At 37.6% G+C, this 20545-nt stretch overlaps 1 protein-coding gene across 4 annotated transcripts in view; it reads right to left on the reverse strand.

Annotated features, from left to right (window-relative positions):
* Nucleotides 1-20545, reverse strand: part of MYO1B (myosin IB) — a gene marked incomplete at both ends in the record, with an annotated part of 147677 nt that overhangs the window by 37505 nt on the left and 89627 nt on the right. For all 4 annotated transcript variants that reach the window (XM_080688770.1, XM_080688768.1, XM_080688769.1 and 1 more), the window contains 6 exons: nt 5657-5722; nt 6382-6468; nt 11611-11729; nt 12005-12152; nt 13318-13421; nt 14676-14774. In XM_080688770.1, the coding sequence (XP_080544896.1) occupies nt 5657-5722; nt 6382-6468; nt 11611-11729; nt 12005-12152; nt 13318-13421; nt 14676-14774 (623 nt within the window). The remainder of the gene's footprint in view (nt 1-5656; nt 5723-6381; nt 6469-11610; nt 11730-12004; nt 12153-13317; nt 13422-14675; nt 14775-20545) is intronic.

A 20545-nucleotide genomic window follows, 5' to 3' on the forward strand; every position in this document is an offset into this window, starting at 1 on the left:
AAGGCAGATGGATATTTTAATAAACTTATGCAATCAATATTAAAAGGAAGAGGTAAATACAAGGGGCAGCTGTGTTCCCTTTGTATTTGGAATGATGAAACAAGAAGTTTGCTAGAACCAGTGGGCAGTTCACACTCAAAGACCTTATTACTCAAGCAAAAATAAGGTAGTTACATATTTATATTTCTTGTAATTCAGCACTTTCACTTGAATATAACATAATATATATTTGCATACAATGAAGTCTCTTGCCTAGTACATGAAAAAGTATGCTTATACATAAAGCTATAGGATTTTGAATATAATAAAACTCAAAATGTTTTACTGAGTTTTAGGGAAATTGGGCTATAATAGTGCTATGAAATGTGCTGTTAGTCCTAGCAAATATTTATTTGGCATAAAGTTTTTGGCAGCTCCCAATCGTAATACTCTTCTTACAGAGCAATATAATGCATTTAACCACAATCCCTCTTTAAAAACCATGATGTCAAGAAACAGGCCTCAAGGCAATAATGTTTTAAGAAGGCAAACTTCAAAAATACTCTGAAAACATATGAGGAAAACATTTAACATTAAATATTCTCCTTTGTAGTCACTCATAAAATTGAACAGCGGCCCAAACTTTTAGAAAATTCCCCTTTAAATATATAACATTTTTCTTCTGGGTAAATACTACAATAAGAAAAAAAAAAAACAGTGTTAGAGAGATTTCTTAAATAGGTTTTGATTTTAAAAGTTAGAGTAAGAGTAATTTATACATGCATACCTTCCCTAATTGTCACCACTTTCATTTTTAAATCTATTTTAAATTTTGTCTCCTTCATCTTCAAGCTAAAACTGAACGTATAAAAGTATCAATGATAGCCAGAATTAAAACAATATGGAATAGAGTCCTATAATTATGAGATAAACTTACTCGGCTAAGATGACTCTTGCCCAAGTATTAGATTGTTCTACTTGAAACAATTATTACATCTTGTCTATCTTACTATATATCACTTTCAACGTGGCCTGTGACGGCAAGATGATAAGTATATAATTAAAAATAACTAGCATTTTGCCTGGATAAAATTGGCTCAACTGTATAAGAAGTGAAATAATCAGTCATTGCTGCCTGCTTTGTTGGTCTACAGAAAACAAATGATTAGATTTTCCCAGTAAACTACATGCTAATTTTCATACCCATTAGCTATATACTTAGAAAAAGAGTTGAATCAATTTAGGTTGTTCAACTTACTTTTGAAAGTAATACCACTTTTTTTTTTTAAGAATAGCATTTATTCTTATTTAGATGCTATAAATTTTTCTCAGAAATCAAAGACCATGTTTTTCATTTATGTCCAAACTTAGCTCGGTGCGCTGACATGTGCCTATAATCCTAGTACTTGGGAAGATGAGACAGGATCGCAGCCCCAAGGCTATGCTCAGAAACTTAGCAAGACCCTGTTTCAAAATAAAAAATGAAATAGGGCTGAGGGTATAGCTCAGAGGTAGAATGCCTCCAGTCTCAATCCCCAGTACCACAAAGCAAAACTCCAATGTCCAGACTTAACTGTGTGGAATATTTGGATTATAATATTCTTTCTCTGGAAGGTTGGATTTATGTTCTATCTGCATTTACAGCTAGACTTTCTTCTTCTATGGATTTTAATTCAACTCCCTTATCTTCGGTCTCAGTGTCCCAATGATCTGTTTTCCACGCTGACATCAGGCCACACGGAGCCAGCAAGGCAGCCCTTATTCACTTGGCTGGTACTGGAATGTTTTGCAGTCAAATCCATGTGTCATCACCCCACGGTTTAATGCATCAGTCTCCCTCTTCCGTTTAGAGAGGGACCAAAGGGAATGAAAGGTTTCCACCAGCTCAGCTGAAAAGTGTTTTCAAGGGAACTGTCAGTGGGGTCATGGAGGCAGAATTAAGCACATTAAAACAATGTTCTGAACTTTTACTGCCCAAATTTTAAAGTGATATTCATGGGAATCTAAAAGGTAGAACTCTTAAATCCTACAGTCAATTTTTGCTAAAGGACAAAGGCAGAATCTTATTTATACTCTCATCAGTTTATTATCATGTGGGTAGAAAATATAGAAATGTTCATTTTTGCATTGATATGAAATCTGAATATTTCTTCCATACTGCAACACTGGTACTCTAGTTTATGGTACTTTTAAGTCCTTAATGAGATGGGGTTCCTAGTGTTCAATATTATAAACTCCCTGATGTTTCCCTATGTTCTTATATTGCTGAGAATCCAAGGAAATGTAAGCTGAGAATTGGGTTATGTCTGTGAATAATTTGTTAAAAGAAAGAAAAAATATTCTTTGTAATTCTGTATCAAAAAGCAGAAAGAATTATCTAAAAGCACCCAGTGAAAATACTATTCTGAATTCTTTGCAAATAAATTTATTTATACAATAAAAAGCAACAGATTATTAAAAATCAAGATGCTTAAAAAGATTAATCTGAGAAGGCTTAGACAGGAAAACGAAGAAAACAATTAGTTATAGCAAAAATATAAATCTTAATTCTCTGAAGGAAGTGGGGAGAGAGGAACAGAATATTTGCTGTATAGAGAAAGAAAATTAAGTTTCAGTGATTTATTTTATGATTATCACAAGATTTGCTATAGAAATAATTGAATTTTTCCTGTCTTAGAGTTTTCTTAAAAAGAATAAAGATGTAGCCTGTTTGGGTTTTACGTATATTATATATGCAGATATTAGACTTCAATATAGATGAACAGTAGGGTGAGGCCTGATGTTTTACAAGTGTATTTCATACAGAAGTCAGACAGCATGAACAGCATATGAGCTTGGAATTTAGTTTTCTCTGGCAATTACTGTCCGCTAGAATAGCTGGTCTCAACCTTGATTGCACAATGGAATCACTCAGGAGCCTTAAAAATACTGATGCCGAGGCCTGACCCCAGAGATCCTGGCATCATGGCTGTAGGTATAGCCCACACACTGAATATTCAAAAGTTCCTTAAATAATTCCAGTGTGCACCTGTGTTTGAGAACTACTGAAGCAGGAATTCCTCTGAAGAATGGCAGAAGAGCATTTAGAAACATAATCGTGCGTTTTCACTCACTGAATTCTCTAGTTGTGATAAAACTGAACACAGTGATGATATGCCAACATTTGCAGAAGGGAAGGGAGTTCATCAAGACAGGCTTAAAGAAAAAATCAAATGAACTGTAAGTGAAAAGTATTCCTGGATTGTTGACAGGTCAGTGCTAAGTAAAGGATATTTTACTCAGGAACATACAATTAGGTTCTGAGCAAACACGATTCAGTCCATAGTAAACACATTTTTTCTTAAATCTAGTTTCTTGATTAGACCTTCCCACCCAATAGGATCTATCCTTAGGCATGGACAAGCCTTTAGTCTTAAAGTCAAGTAAGCTCCAAGCAGACAAGAAACATTTCTGCCTTGTTTACCACTGGCATCTGGCCTATACAGGCACTTGGTAAATACTAGAGAAAAGATTCAAATTGTTCATGACATAACTCAGGTTCCTTTGGGTGCTATTTCAATCTCTTTTCCCAGAGTTAATGTGATCTTAGGACATACTGGAAGATGAAGCTAAGTGGATGTCCCAACATAACCCTACTCCAGTTTTAAAAGTTCCCATGTATTGTGACATGACATTAAGCATGTACCTATTGGCTCGATATCAATACATCATTTTGATCTTTTAAATTTTGGCAAACTTAAAATGAAATGAGTATCACTGATTTTAGAAATAATATTTAGTGCCCTTTTTTTCTTCTAACTTTCTAGTAAAATCTCTGCTTACCATCTACCCTGCTTATGCAATCACTTAAATTTACATCAGCTTTGTATCTGGTAAGAATTCTTTCTCCTTGCCAACTTCATAGAATGACTTTGGCATTCTGACCATTTAATGACAGTCACGTGGCGTCTTGCTAGAAAGAAATGAATTTTGGCAGTACTTTCTGAGAATATACAAGCAATACTCCTAACTCACAAACCTCAACTATTTCCCTTTTACCAAGGGACTGGCAGCTTTCCTTTACAGATTCTGCTACAGGGGCACCAATACAAGCAGACATTGCGTTGACAAGCTGTGTTCTGGGAACTCTATGGGGGCAGCTGCCAGCACACACATTTCCCTCTGGGAAGGGTCCCAACACTGGCCAGGAGCTGGGATTGATGATAGAGTACAGAAATAGATTGAGTCAAAGACTAATTACAACATTCAATCTTTTTCCTTATTATTTCCAGATATTGAGAAACCTGTGAGTCTGGGAATAACGATGAAGAAATGGCCCTGGTCTTAACCCTAGTAGGAAAGAAAATAATAAATGAAAATATTAGGAGGCCCTAGGTCTGTCATTTAGTAGTCTTATAACTTTAGGGAGAGTCCCTTGATCACCAGGGCCTGACTTTCTCATCTGTAAGTGGGAATAACAGTAACAACTACTTTCATGAAAGTGTTCTGAAAATTCAGACAATACACATTTAACCTTTACCACAATGCTTGTACACAGTCAGCCCTTACTAAATACTTATTAGTAGCTGTTAAGCCTGGAACATGATTGAAGGAGAATGTACTATTATAAACATGAATGTTACAGGAAAAAATAACTTGCTAGAAAGGCCTGGTTTAGTTGAAGGGAATGATCTGATATTTTTTCCTGTGATCTTATGACTCCAATTTTCTGAATCATGTAAATTCTTTCAGTGGTCATTTTGGGTAGTGCCAGCTTAAATGAATTCACAAATCATTACTTGTGGGAGGAAATAAAGACAGGAAGAGCCTGATCTTCTCATTATTTCCCTTAACCAAAGTAAAATACTACTCCTAAAAGTGAGTGTTTTAATGTGTCCTCAAAACTGCTTCTGAATGTTAAAGTTGGCATGTTAATGCTTTTGTTTTTTGGGTTTTTTTTTTTTTGGTGGTACTGGGGTTCCTGGAAACCCTTCAACTTCCGGGCTACACTCCCAGACCCATTTTTATACTTTTATTTGGAAACAGGGTCTCTTAAGCCAGCATGGCTGGCTTCGAACCTGTGCGATCCTCTAGTCTCTGCCTCCCAAGTGCGGGGATTACAAGCGTGCACCACCACACCTGGCTAGCATGTTAATGTTAAGCAGAAAATTCTAATATAAGTATATAATGTTTAAACATTTTAATTTGTAGCAACAACAACAACAAAATTTCATGCTATACTTCAGAAGTTATTTCAACCTCTGTAGAATTCATTATTGGAAGACCATAGCCGGATGAGACCTGATGAGACTCATGGAATCATCTAATCTAGACCCTCCTCTCCTGTGTCTCAAGAGAAGAAGTAACTACGTCTGGCTCCATTCCTGGCCTTTTCCATGACACTAACCTGCTTCACATTCCAAACAACCCATGAATGACTGAATGGCCAAAGCCATCATGTCTTTATATGAAGTCTTAAAGAATTTTAAACTTGTACTTTTCTAAAGTCAAATACTAATATAAAAACATTTTTAAAAGCAGCAATGGTTTCCAATGAGCTAAACATTTTTACTTCTGCACAAAGGTCATTTATAAATTTAAAGTTACAATTCTTTATCATAAATATTGTCTGAAAAATAGATTTATTTTCCATGTGTACCACTTTAATAAATGTGCTAATTTTTTTTTAAACTCTTACCTCAAAAATTTCAAAGCCATAAATGTCCAAAACACCCATGACCTTCTTTCTCACTTTTGTTTGTGCCTTTAAAAGAATTTCAAAACAATAAGTTAATTTAGGCATAATATAACACAAAAATCATCTAAGGAGTGTAGACATATATTGCCAATTAACTGTTTTTTCTTAGGAGAATAACTGCAATTAGATGTTTTTTTTTTAAAAAAAAAACTTCTGAGATAAGATATTGGTATGGAATCTTTCAGAAATTTTATTAATAGGTGACTTTAAAAAGATATCAGTGGTACTTAAAGAAAAATGTAAGAAAGGAAAAAAAGTAGGAAGTAAAAAAGAGAAAGAAAGGGGAAAAAAATCACTGAATATTACAAGATGTATGGCGTTTCAAAATCACCTAGTCCAATACTGCCATTTTAATAAGAATATATTACTGCCTTGAATGGCAAAGCAAACTTTTCAGCCAAGTGTGTACGACTAGTCAGCAAATGAGCCAGAACCAGACTTAGAGCAACTCTGCAAAGACCACTGGACTGCGCACCAGTGAGATGAAACACACATGACAAGACAAAGTCAACAAAGTCCCTGGGAAATCTCAATCTTAAATCAGGAGTGACCATTTTAAGTGGTAATCAATTATGTTGGTTTTAAAACTATACTTTGTCCAACTTCATGTTTATATTGTGAATAGCATTCGTTACAATTGATTTCCTTGCTTCTAGACTCCGTACCTTAATGCTTTCGTTGATTCGATTTACCAACCATGAAAATAACCTGCTGTAGAGGTTTTTAGCCAGAGCATCACGGGCATAATAAGCCTATCAAAAAAATAAAAAAATAAAAAAGGGACTTAACACACAATTACAACAATGTTAAATTCCATAAAATAATAAAAATACTCTGAAAAATATTTACAGCCCTTTTATTTAAAAAAAAATTTTAGAACCAGTTTTTATTATACTCTAGATGGGCAGTCAAGCTGTTAAGAGAATTATGCAATTTATTTAAAGAAAGTTATTTTACTTTTCTTGTATCCCAGGAAACAAATTATAAACATTGAAAAGCTTTTGCCACAATGATACTCATCTGAATATTATTGAACAGAGACATACTGGAGGCAATTTAGATGTCCAATAATAGGAAAATAACAAATGAACACTATAATGTTACACAGTCATCACAGAATAATAGTTAAGGAATTAAGTAGCGGAATAGAAATCTTTAGGTTATATGAAAGTAAAAGTAAGTTATAAACTTAACTACAACTAATTTTTATTCCTATACAAAGAAAACTCAAGGGAAATACTTTAAAATGGCTCACAATGACAGTATCTATAAATTTCCCTTTATTTGGCCTTTTGACTGCTTTCTAAAAATCTTCCATAGTGAGTTTTTATAAGTTGTATAGTGAAGATAAGATCCTTTTAATGTGCTTATTAAGGTACTTTTAACGCTGCTCAGAGCTATGTGACAAAGAAGAGACAGAAGACATACATGTCGTGTGTGTGTGTGTGTGTGTGTGTGTGTGTGTGTGTGTGTGTGTGTGATATGCACAGGATTGAATCCAAGCCCTCATGCATGCCAGGCAACTGCTCTACCACTGAGCTACATCCCCAGCCCAACATATATATCTTAGACTTCACATGCGAAGACCAGAGAGGTTTCGGTTGGGCCTGGAGAACCTGGCTGCACTGGAGTGAACTGGATACACAGTAGGTGCTCATGGCAACACCACCTCCCCAGGGCAGCTGGGGATGATGTCAGCAGGCTGATTAGAAAGAGGCCTTGGGAGAGGAAAGCTAGAGGTCTTGCTGCTATTTTCAACACATTGTTGGCATGTGTATATTCCGCTGCCTATAAGTAGACCTGGGTGTTATTATTAAACCAACACATTTTATGGGAAGCATTAGCCTATTAGGTTATGGAGAATAGTTGTTCCACACTTCTTTCTAAATGAGGCTAACAGCTTAATACACTCACTTCTTTGGTAATATACAGCTGAAAGAGTAACTTTCCATTCACTGAACACTTCTATGGAATCTCAAACCTCCCTCCCCACCTCTCAGATAAAAGCAGAGAGTACACCTAAAAACCTGCAGACAAAAAGAGGGAGAGATGATTCCATAGTAGAAAATGCATGTAAAATGCTAAACCAGAAAAAGATAGAAAGATAGTAAGATATAATTTTGATATGCATTCTTTCCCAATACCCTTTTTTCTTTTTACTTTCTTAAAATTGGTGATTCATGTGCTTACAACAGTGCTCGGCACAGAGTCTACAGGTGGATTTATATTAAGACTTTGGACATATCCATTTCTTCTACTACACCTCATGAGCCTATAATTTCTTAAACCTTTTCCTTTTCTTCTTCCAAACTTTTATCTCAAAATACCATACAATATCAAAATACTCCATATTTGTAGCCCTTTTTCATCTCCATGTCACCCAGCTTTTCAAGCTGTATGCTATCTGTTTCCAACAAAGCACCACTTCAATCTGCAACTTAACTAACGGTGACAGCTAATTCTGCCAAAACAGCTTTATGGGTTTTATGTTGTATGCACTGCCAATATTAGTCTTCTTTGCTTCTTTCAAACAAATATTTGTTCATAGGTCTCAAATCAAGTGCCCCCAGGGGCTGTGTGAGAGAAATGAATAGGACCTGGGACCTACAGAAGCCAGAGGATGCGTTCTAGGTTAAATGTGCTCAAATTCAAAACTGAAAATGCAAAAAAAAAAAAAAAAGCAGAAACTATCCTTTAGTCAAATAAAACATGCTATTGAACTCTATCTGACCCTAGAGGCTGCCTATTGCTGACTTCTTGAGCCTGATTCATGCAGCTTAATATATAATATCCTATAAAGCAGTAAGAGAGGGAATGCTTATTTCCATTTAACAACTGCTAATAAGGTGTGCAGAAATGAGGGAAGCCACCAAGTGTGCTGATATACCACTTCAGATTCTAAGCACGCTGTGCAAGGCCATGCATTTCTGTGTCAGTACAAAGCTTACAGAGGAAAATCCCAGGTGAAATCTGATTCCAAGATGGCAGGAATCAGGCGTGGCCCAGCATGGGATGTGCTGAGCAAGGTAGAGATGCAGAAAGACACAGATGTGGTACCCACCCTCCAGAAGGTGGAGCCAGGTACATCCAACTGACTCAGGTAAAACAAGGGTAGGGAAGTGCCAAACTGCAGAGAAAAAGTAGTTCAGAGAAGGAGGTTCTAGAGGCCTATTTGATTAAGGAAGCCTTAGATGGGGTTCAGGGAGGCAGGCTGTTTATACAGGCAAAGGCAAAGGAATGAGCAATGACCTGGAGGTGTCAGACGAGCAGAAGCAAAGGCACCAGGTAGAAGTAAGTATGGCTAGAGAGCAATATGAGGGTCAGATTACAGGGGCCTTGGAGGCCCTGGAGAGAGTTAGGCAGTTGAAAGTAAATGATAAACTCTGTCTTGAGTTTCTATTATTTTAATATTAGTCATCCTATCTGGGGAAAGATCTAAATCTTTTGGGGGAAATGAGGCATGGGACAATAAAGATGATACTGGGCCCCAAGAATTAAAGCTATGAGGAAAAGCTAATGAAACAAATCACTTCTCTTGCCGGAATCAAAATCGACCAATAAGATCAGTAGAACCAGATACTCTGCCTACTACATTAAAAACAACACTTGACAAAGGTGCTGAAAAACTGAGCATCTCGAACCAAATTCTTTCATGCTAAAGGTTTAAAAATGAGGAAAAAGTTTTACCCAGTGATAACAAGGTAACTCAAGCTTATCAAGTAAAGGGCACCTGGGTCTGGTTTCTGTAGAAGATAAATAGAAAGCAAAACACACAATAAAAACAGCCCCTAAATACATCCCTAAAGGGTCTTAAACAACACAGGCTTTTTCTGGCATCATTATATACATAAGAGCTTCTATTCTGATCATTAAAAATATCCAAACTCAGAGGCTCTCAAAACATGGTCCTAAAACAACAGCAGCAAAGGAGGCACTTTTGCACTTACTAGAAATACAAATTCTTAGTGCCTCTCCCAGACCCGCAGACTCAAACTCTGCGAGTACAACCACAAACAAGCAGTGTTTAACAACCCCTAACCCTGGTTCTGACAACCAGTGCTAGAGACGGCCCACCCTCTGACCCCACCTTCGCAGGCCCGCTGCTCTGAATCCTCTTCCTAAATCTAAAGCTGAAGCCACACTCAAAGGATCCTGTTCCTGATATGTGTGCCAAATCTAGCTTTTCTTAATGCTTTCTTTTTGGAATGCTTTTTGTCTATTCTTCATATATCTCTATCCTTTAACCTCTCCTTGAAGCCTTCCTAATCCATTATTTCCCTACTATGGGCCCACATGGAGAGGCCTGTGTTCTGTAGACTCTCAACATCTTCTCGATGAAATCGGATGCTCAACATCTAACTTTGAAGAGTAAGGCTGTCTTGGACAGACACGCCCGCAGAAACCGTAATTTAAGAGAACAGATGACTTACAGCCAGGGAAAAATTCTACAAACCAAATCTCCTAAGACATAAAGTTATAGCATTTATCACAATCAAAGTAATTCACTTAAAATAAGATGTTGGAAGAAAGGAAAGGACAATAGATGTTCTTGTGTTATCTGGACAGTCTAACTCTGGAACAACAGAGAGAAGGGCAAATTCCACCCTATTGTCTTATAGAGGATCTAAGCTAGTGACAGAGAGGATCCCAGAGAGAAAAAACAAAGTAGCATGCGTGGGGAGAGCCCTAAATTCATCACTTAATTTGAGTCCGTATCACCATCAACTGGTGGGAAAAAATCTAAGCCACAAAACAAAGGATTTATATCACATGGGGATACAGGTGTTGCCTGGGTATGCATGTATATATACCTCCATTCATCTATCTATCTTCCAACAATCCATCCATCCACCTAAAAAACCATCCATTTAACTTGAACCAAAAGAAAAGAAGGCATCAGCTCAGGTTTTTACTTGAGAAAGACAATTAGTTTCAGTGTAGAGAAAAGAAGGAATCCAGTAAGAAAGGCAGGGAGTTCAGTTTGGTCATATGACCACACAACTGGCTTCTCCCAGTCTTCCCCAAATCAGTAAACAGCAACTGCATTTTTCTGGTAACTTCGACCCAAATTTCTGAGTCATCCTTGACTCTCCTCTCACATATATCAATCATGTGCATCAAGCATCAAGTCATCAGCAAACACTACTATCTCTACCTTCAAAACAGATCCAGAACAGGACCACAACTCACTGACTGTACTGTGACACCATCAAGTCTGGGTTAGAGTCCCTCCCCTTCTCCTCTAGACTCAGTTCTCTACATCCAACCTGAATAACCCTCTGAAACACAGAACAAGTCATGCCACTTTTAAGCTCAAGATGCCCCAGTCATTTCCATCCTCACGCTCTCCCTGCTTCCCTGCCCCTATGGATCTCTTCCCTTTCCCTTGTCCACTGCACTTCCCACCTGCTACATTGCCATATCATTAATTTATTAAGTTGAATGGTTATTATCCAACTCCTCCCGCCAGGATTTTAAACTCCAAGAGGGCAGGAATCCTTATCTATTTAATTCATCACTACTCCAACACTAGCTAGAATGATGACCATCACACAGAATGACAGCTGAGATCTAGGTTGCAAAAAATAAAATGTCACATAAAAATATCACCAAGTTCAGCTGGGTGTGGTGGTGCACGCTTATAATCCCTGTGCTTGGGAGGCTGAGACAGGAGGATCGCACAGGTTTGAAGCCAACCTCAGCTACTTAGTGAGGTTCTCAACAACTTAGTGAGACCCTATTTCCAAATAAAATATAAAATAAGTCTGGAAGTATAGTCCAGAGGTAAGAAACGCCCCGGGTTAGTACCCCAGTACTAACAAAAAAATTTAAAAAATAAAAAAATAAAAATATCACCAACTTCAAAATTCTTCTGTACATGATATTTTACCCACCTGAGCCACATTCAGTGTGGTTGAAACTTTCTCCTGCTTGGCTTCCACAGTTCGGAAACTGAACGCTCTTTCTAGAACGGACTGATCAATGCCGGTCAACTCGCAAATTTCTTTTAACTCTGGGGGAGGGGCAAGAGAAGATGGACACAAGAAGTGACTGTATGTGTGCTGTGGATAATCATTACCAAAGGTTAGTCTGTTCTTTCTAAATTTCACTCAAACTGAATAACAAGCATAACTTCAAAGACTTAAACTTAGTTGCGATGATATTTCTATGTAGTTTCTCTCCTTTTTTTAAAAAACCAATGGAAAACAAAACTGCTTTCTAGACTGAAAATCAGGGCAGAAGTTCAATGCAAGTTTCCTTAACTATGCTGATTCTCCGCTGCCTTACCATTTTTATCTTTGATTTTGCTTTCATCTAAACCATTCACTCGAGATTCAGGCTTGAACTCGATGTTCCCCAGTTTCAATACCGCTGCCACCACCTCCAAAACAGACTCAGCTTCGTGATCCATGAAGCCCACAATCTGCATGGCATTCTGGAGAGAGAAAAACAAAAGCACCTGCTTTCTTTCGGTAGTTCTTTATTTTTTTTTAATGGGTCATATTACAGATTTACTTCTGGTGAAAAAAAATCTCAAGACAAGGCTATTATCTTGCTCATTGGTTACACTCTGAGATTCAAGGACCCCAGGCATATCCTGCATGGTGTCGTCCTAGACACGGCACATACAAAGGCATCATTCATTCAGTTTAGAGGGAGTGCCAACAACGTGCGGGGCAAGGTGGTTACAGAACTGGCCTTGGTCCCAAATCTTAGGCAAAATCATGTCCTGGAGTAAAAGACTATTGCTTCCATATGAGGGTGTTGGTAATGTTCTTTAAATGGTACGCTCCAAGAAGCGCTTCCTTTTGAGAACAGCTGCTGTCATTCCCATCATCCTTATTATTTTTGTGACCAGGCTACATAGCAATAGAAGTAATGTACAGGTTTTTTTGTTTGTTTGTTATGGGAAATTTCGAACATATACAAAAGTAGAAAGAGCAGGGAAAGAATCCTCGGGGCCTACTCACTCACCTGTAAGGATGAACTGAAGCTGACCTCCTTTTTGTATAATGTGACCTACTCCCCTCCCCCGCAGCCCCAGCTGTCTCCTTTGGAAGTAAATCCCAGTTACCACATCAAATCATAATAGGAGTAATTTTGAACGTATGTGCCACATAAAGACATAAAACAGAGTAGTATGAAAAATCATTTCTTGTCTAATGAATGTGGAATGCTAATCATTCTGGTTTATACATCAGCTTTCTGCAACTATACAAAAACAAGATTTTCTGTTTCAAAAACAGTTCTGATTTAACAGGATCCAAGGGCAGTTTTCACGCTTGGAAATTAACTTTGGCTATAAAACTCTGCCTAGAAAAACATTTGGAATTTATAACATTAGAAGAGTCAAATCCCAGGATAGTATATGTAAGCTGCTTTTGATAAATGGTAAAATTGCAGGCGCTAGTAAAGCATGGCTTGCACCACCTGGCATGATTTCTGAGCTAGTGAAAAACCAAGCTAATACAAATATAACACATTCTTGTGCCACTCTGAAACCTTAGGGAACCTGAGTTATACTCATGAATTGTTACCAGTTCTGATTGAGCGATAGAGTGTTTGCCCTTTTAAAGTGAAATAAAAGCATTTCCTCTTACCCTAACAGTTCTGAAGTTGGCAGCATCGTCTACTCCATTAACTTTGGCCGAGTCCAGACTCAGGTAGTTATATCTGCTGAAATCCCGCTCGAGTTTAAGTTTATCTATTGAGTCATACACATAAATTGATAAGTGGCTTGAGTAAATTTAATCATCTTCAACATATCATTTTAGCCCTTCAGATAAGAGGGCTTTCATATTATTCACTGAATTAATAGCGCAGAAATTGATAACCCAAATATTAATGACAGCATTTCCCTAAAGTCACCTTGGACACTATTCAACTTTTTTCTTTTTCAATAATGTATATCTTGTTAATCATGTAATGCTTGTTTTACATTTATTGTTACTGGAGAAGTACCTTTCCATATTTTTATAATATATAATGTCTTCAATGCACTATCCCATTATAACATATGATGTCTATCTAGGGATTTCCCCTCCACTGCATAGTTGGGCTCTCTCTAGATAATAGGGCAGTGATAAACATTCTTTATACAAATTGCTTTTGGGATCCATCTGAATTATTCAGGTGGAATATATTCCAAAAAGTGGTGTGACTGGGTGGTAGGTACTGATGATTTTGTGACTCTTATTTGAGATTGCCAATTAGTTCCCTAGGAAATAGTCTTCACTTTGAAGTGCCACCCACAAACTCTACATAGATCAATGGATCACGAGTCTAAGTAGATCAGTGACAATGCTGGCAGTTTTATCCTTTTTACCAACTTTTGTTAATATACTAATAGTGGGTAATTCAGTGGTATTTTCATGTGCTTTAGTTCATCATTAATGGGGATGATTCTTCTCCCCAAGTAAGGCTGGCTTTTCATAGCTTTTCTTGTTTGAACTATTTGTTCAATATTTTTCATCACTTAGCTAATTGGCTCTAGTATACTATCTCTGGACTTACATTTATTCTCTAAATTATCCAAGGGTCAGATTATTATCTTTTCTCTCAGCTACAAATATCTTTCTTGCTATTTTTAAATCCTCTCTGAGCAATTTGTTTTTATATAATTGTACTCATTTACTGCTGCCTGCTAATTCTCTCTCTTCATGTGAAATACTGTATTCTTCCATTTTATTTTTAAAATTTGTGATTAGCCCCTTCCCTCAATATCAGGCTTTTTAAAGCCATCAGAGATGCAAGGCTCAGTCTCCGAGAGGCAGGGGATAGGATACAAATGTTGTGTTTGTGGGGCTGGGGTGGGGGATAGAAGCAAGCACATCATTTTCTCCACGTGGACCAATCTTTGAAGGACTTTAAGAAGAAAAGCAAACAAAATGAGTTTTAAGGAGGATGCTTTGGGAAATGCTGTGGTAAAAATAAGTAAAACACAGAAACAAGGACTTACGGAGTAGCTCTTCGGAGGCACCAGAGAGCAGTTGATAGAACACATGGAAGTTTCTTTCACCTCTTGGCTGCTTAACAACTCGAGATTTCTCTAAAAGATCTAAAAAGAAAAAAAAAAATTAAGTATAGAATACATTTTGCTTTTTAACTCTACCATAACATATTTTCCTCCTTCTCACTTTACTTTTTAGTTTCCATTTTGTATTAATAAAATAATAAAAGACATTACATTTTCAGTTTTACTTCCAGAAAAATGCACAAGTCTAAAAATCACCAAATTAAACATACTAGGTTCTTTTTATTTTTATTATTTTTTTTAGTATTAAAGCCTATGAGGATTTTATTTTATTGTTGTTGTTTTTTTGTTTTTCTTTTTTATATTTCTTTTTTTATTTATAAGTGGAACATATTGAAAATGGTGTACATTTACATTGTGGTTCATGCCCTTCCCCCCCTATTTCCCTCCCCCCCCCCAATAAAGAATGTCTAGGTTATCCATTTTATATTTATACTTTTACACATATTCATATGTAGCTCTTCCATTGAACAACCTCAGCTTTCTTCCTCTCCTATCCTTCCATTCAAGCTTTGCTGAGATTTCCCCTCCATCATCTGGAGTCCCTCTGGTATTACCACTACTCCCTAGCTTGGGCATATTAGAGAAAACATATGTCTCTTCTCTTTCTGTACTAGGTTCTTTTTAAACAGAGAATGTGCAAAATAAATTATATTCAACATTCAGATTAAATACTAAAATGCTCTTGGTTTTTTAGTGACACTTAATTCTTCCAACTGTACCATTAAATATTTAAGCAATGAAATGCAACTCTTCAGTTTTTAGTCCACTTAATAATTATAATAATAAAAAGTTTTGAGGTCTTATTGTACTAAGTGCCTCTAAGATACTATATCACTGAATCCTGTCAGCCATTGTATAACGTTTTATATCTGAAAACACTGGTGATACAAGAGACTAAGTAGTCACTGATAGACTGGTAGAGTTTAAGTAGACACTGGCCCCCTGACTCTCATGTAGACTCTACTCCATAACCCATGGCCTGCAACCTGGGAAAAGTTAAGATGTTTGGGGGTATCTAGAGGTCTTGGAATTTGTTGTTGACAGCGAACTTTTGCTAACTCCAGATAATTTTTTTATTTCATAAATTTAGGATCTTCTCAAGTTTTCAGCTTTCACTCAGAAGTGAAGAAAATTAAGAAATAAAGAAACTGGAAAGCAAAAGAATCATGATAGCAATCTACTGTAGATGGCAAAGTGCAACGTTAGAGGATTCTCTTGCCCGGAACCCTGCCTGGCCCTCACCAGTGATACAAAAGAGGGCCTGGATTCCGTAGGCAAAGGCTGATTATAGCAATAAAACTCAAGTCAATAATATTATTAACTGAGCACTGATTCTAGACAACAGACTCATTTGAGTTGTTCATGAATGATGCACATCATGAATGAGAGAACGACACACAAGCTCTCTGGAATGACCACTGAAGTTTTTGATTCATATTTCGGAGTCCACACCAGCATCTGAGGATGGAGCCTAGGTAGAGTTAAAGGGTGTGTATTTGCTAAATGAGAAGTCTTAGAGCATTCCAAGCACATTAGGTAGTTTATAAAAAGGAAGAGATGGGTAAACACAAATTAAACCAACTGAAAAAGAACAAAAATATGTAAATACAAAACTTATCAAGAACAAAATGCTGTAAATTTTTCATTTTAATCTTCAGCCCTCAAGTGACATGGGAGACTGCAAACATCCTCAAGTCACAGATGGAAAATGATGAAAACTTCACATTTAAAAAATAGTAAGAGAAAAATACAAATAGGATAAAATGTAGGTTAAAAAAAGGAATTGTGTAAGGTCATCTCTAAAGAAATGAAAGTTTCAATCAATTAGCAAATGCTGATGTGGAGCAGAAGACAAAATAAATAAGGCTAGAAATGCAGTTATGATTCTACTTATTAAATGATCAAGTTTCTATGGGAGGCTGAGGACTAGCCAACTTTTAGAAGGAAGAACCTACAGGCAGATTCTTCAGGGAGAAGCTAATCTTCATAGGAAACCCCCTAAATGTAGAAGAAAGAAACTTGACTATGTGAAAAATATAAACAAAAGCTACAATTTACTTCATCCATTCATGCACAAATGCCTTCAATCAGCTCACTTACTGCTCACCCACTATGTGCCAGGAACTATTTGGAAATGACCCAGCACTGACTGTAAACGTAGACTTTTTACCTCTTGGCTGACAAAGAGTCACACATGTTCCCAGTTACTCAGGCCACCCAGTCTGACAACAGAAGCTCTTGCTAGGGCGAGAGGACAAGAAGCTTGTGAGTGCGGGGAAGATGAGGGTGGGACAGAAGAGCGCCAGCAAACCCCTAAGAACCCCTCGGGCTCTCACAAGCACTGCCCACCTCGCACACCCGCTGCCTGCCAATCACCCAACAGTAGCACCTTCCTTATGACAACTGCTCGGCAAAACTCACACAGCCACATTCCAAAAGCAAACCATGAAACTTCAAGACACAATACAGTACCCTCCAAAAGCAAGTGAGAAGCTTGGCCATGCTGTGTGACTGCAACACACCAGCTGTTTTTACACGTCTGTGCAAATGCTCCAAGGCGGTGGAGGAGTACGGAGGGGCAGTGGCTGCAGATTCAGCAGAGAGCGGCCACTGGGTTAAAGAACAACATTCACTGCGTGTGAGCAGAAATGCCGGCCAAACGCACTTCTCGAACCACACACGCTGAGAGGATCAGTGACGATGACCATTCAAATATGATGCTAATGCTATGTGTGTTTAAAAAGAAAACTGAAAAGAGGAAGTATGGGGGACACTTGCACTGTCATTCCCCTGGGCTCGCAGTACTTCAAGTGTTACCATACCAGACCCTCGGCACCTTCTCTGAGATTGGATTTATACTCCCTGTTTTATAGATGAGAATGAGGCTCATGTCATATTCTTGGCAAGTGACAGAACCAGTACTGGAGTATCCTGCTTGTCCTCTATAATTTTGAAAAATAAAAAACAAACAAACAACAAAAAAAACCCAAATGCAAAATTCTCTAACACTTGGAGATGCTGTACTTTATATGAAATCCTGAATTAACTAAGCAACTCCATCACAAAATGAGAATCTTTTATTACGAAGCAGAGCTGAAGGTTTTACCATTTCAAATGCTTACCCCATTTACCCCAGAGACTCCTATTTCAGTCTCTTTATGACTTTTCTCCTAAATCACAAGCTTCCAGGTAGAAAAGTAATTAGGGAAAAATGATTGCCCCCAAATAATTTACTAGTTAAAACCATTCCCAATTGGTGTCTTTTTTTCTAAATGTACACGAGCCAACATAATCTAACAGCACGGAGCCATATCAAATAATTACTCAAAGGAGAGAACATAAGCTCAATTCACCATAAGGACTTACCACCTGGCCATTTAAATTACTTAAATGTGTCCCTGAATTAAGTCATAGCAGAGCCCTGGCATCCCCTTCTCCTCTGCCTTAAGTACTTCTGCCTGAGTAAGTCCCTTAGTAAGTACTTTATTGACTGAGCATTTGCTAATGAGACTTAGTAAAGAAGATTATTACTCGACGCAACCATTTAGTCCAGGAGAGTATATGAGAGTCTCCAGACAGTCCTGTACAGCAAAATCTCTACCTCAAGAGATAAGGTTTATATTAAGTCTAAGATAAATTTGACTTCTAGAGGAAGAGAGAAAACTATTAAGCCATTCTAAAGGAAGCATGAAAGTAGCAGGGACAAAGGAACAAAGAAGTAATGGGATCAGAACTTGCCCCCCCAGCCCCAACATGCCCACCACTGCCACCCGACTGCTAATACAAAGAACCAAGCCCTCATTTCAGGGCTGTCTACATTCTGACGCATTACCACCTACTCCATGACATGCACATGTGCCTGTGTATGCCATAGGAAAACCTCCAAAAAGCACAGCATGTAAAAGAAATCAATTACTTATGACTGTACTAGCTGGAAGATGAAGTTTCATAATAGGCAAAGGAATAAACAGGTTGGGGAGAAAAAAGTCCCATTACTTTGAAGCATAGATTGATAAGAAGCATAGATTTGAAGCATAGATTGAAGCTGGATTGATAAGAGTTTTTTTATTTTATACACAATCGTTTCTCCTACAAAAACTAGTGGTCCAAATTCTTGACGAAGGCCTAAGGAAGAATTGGCATTGTCTCCGTTTTCCTAGTGAGGTCAGAATAACCATGAGAACCCCACTGAAAGCCCCTGTCTTAGAATGCTGAGTGAGCCCCAGAGCGCCTCCTCCCTCACAGCTCCAAGAGGAACCTCTGGAAGAAGCCTGTCCGGGTCTCACTTAGGGTCTTCCAATGGATTTATGCCTCTTCGTGAAAACAAAGGATACAATAAACAATAGCATGCGCCTATAACCTAAGTAAGTAGAACTGTTCTACTTCTCTTATCTTAGTTAATTATCCTCCCTACCCCACAAAGTACCAAATAACAAGTGAGTTACTGGGGGCAACTTAAGGTAGATCCCATGGAAAATTCTAATTGTGAACTCATGTTTACTTATCAATTGGGACATGTATCCTGAAGTCAACTCTATTGTTTTCAGGGAGATAGACGAGATAAACCCCCAATTAGGAATGTTTGCTAATGACATTTTATAGATTAAAAAGACTGGGCAAAGTCTTTTTACAAATCATTTACTGTGCAATCGTATTACAGTAAAAGACACTGGAGGTGAACGGTAACCACAAATCTCCATCTACTTGGAGGTGAAGTCTTGAGAGAGCTAAAACACCTGCCATGCCATGCCATCACGACTCTTCCCCTACCTGCATTGCACTTGGTGGCACTTGAATTTTAAGAAATCAGCCTGAAGTTCTTACTCTAAAGTCAGTATCTTCAAGTTATAAAGTCAGCACTAAAGGGAGCTGAACATATTACATAAAAAGTTCTAAGGTTTCCAGAGTTTACATGTGAAAAATTAGCTTTGGCTTTAAAGCACTAAGTAAAATTGGCTTATTATCTACACAACTAGCTCCTGTTTATTAGAATGTAGTTGCATACACGTAGTACACTGAAATAAAACTAATGAAATATCCAAAACTTAATATCTTACCATTATACATATTATCCTAATAAACACAAATTCATTCGTTATTATGAGGTTAAAATATGTTTAAACACCTGGTATTTTTCTTTTTTGTGTACAGGCTTGTTTCATGCTGACTATGGTGTTTCTTCATGGTAAACATATTTTTGTAAGAAAAAAATAGAAGTAGAAGAAACAAAATTAAGACAAAGAAAAGTATTTATTTTATCTAAAGCTGTCTATTACTGAATTCTCATCCCCCCTCTCTTTCTTCCCTTTTGTTACTGGGAATTGAACCCAGCAGCATCACAGCTTCAAGCTACCTCTTTCATCCCTTTTCATTTTGAAACTAGCTTCTCTAAGTTGCTGAGTCTGGCTAACCTGTGATCGATCCCCTTGTCTCAGCCTCTCAAGTGCTAGGTTACAGGGTTGTGGCACGTCACCCAGCTTGAATTACTCTCCTGAAATGCCAATTTTATTACTACGGACACCTGTCAATCTATGTTGATTATTTCTCTCTTAAGCTTTATAAGCCGGGCCTGGTGGCGCACACTTGTAATCCCCTCGCTTGGGAGACAGAGACAGGAGGATGGCGCAGGTTCGAAGCCAGCCGCGCACGCTGGCTTAGGAGACCCTGTTTCCAAATAAAAATGTAAAAATAGGTCTGGGAGTGTAGCCCGGAGGTAAAAGGGCTTCCAGGAACCCCAGTAGCACCACCAAAAAAAAAAAAAAAAAAAAAAAGAAGCTTTATAAATCAAAATG

The sequence above is a fragment of the Muscardinus avellanarius genome (genome assembly GCF_963383645.1).
Source record: "Muscardinus avellanarius genome assembly, chromosome: 2".
Taxonomy (NCBI): Eukaryota; Metazoa; Chordata; class Mammalia; order Rodentia; family Gliridae; genus Muscardinus; species Muscardinus avellanarius.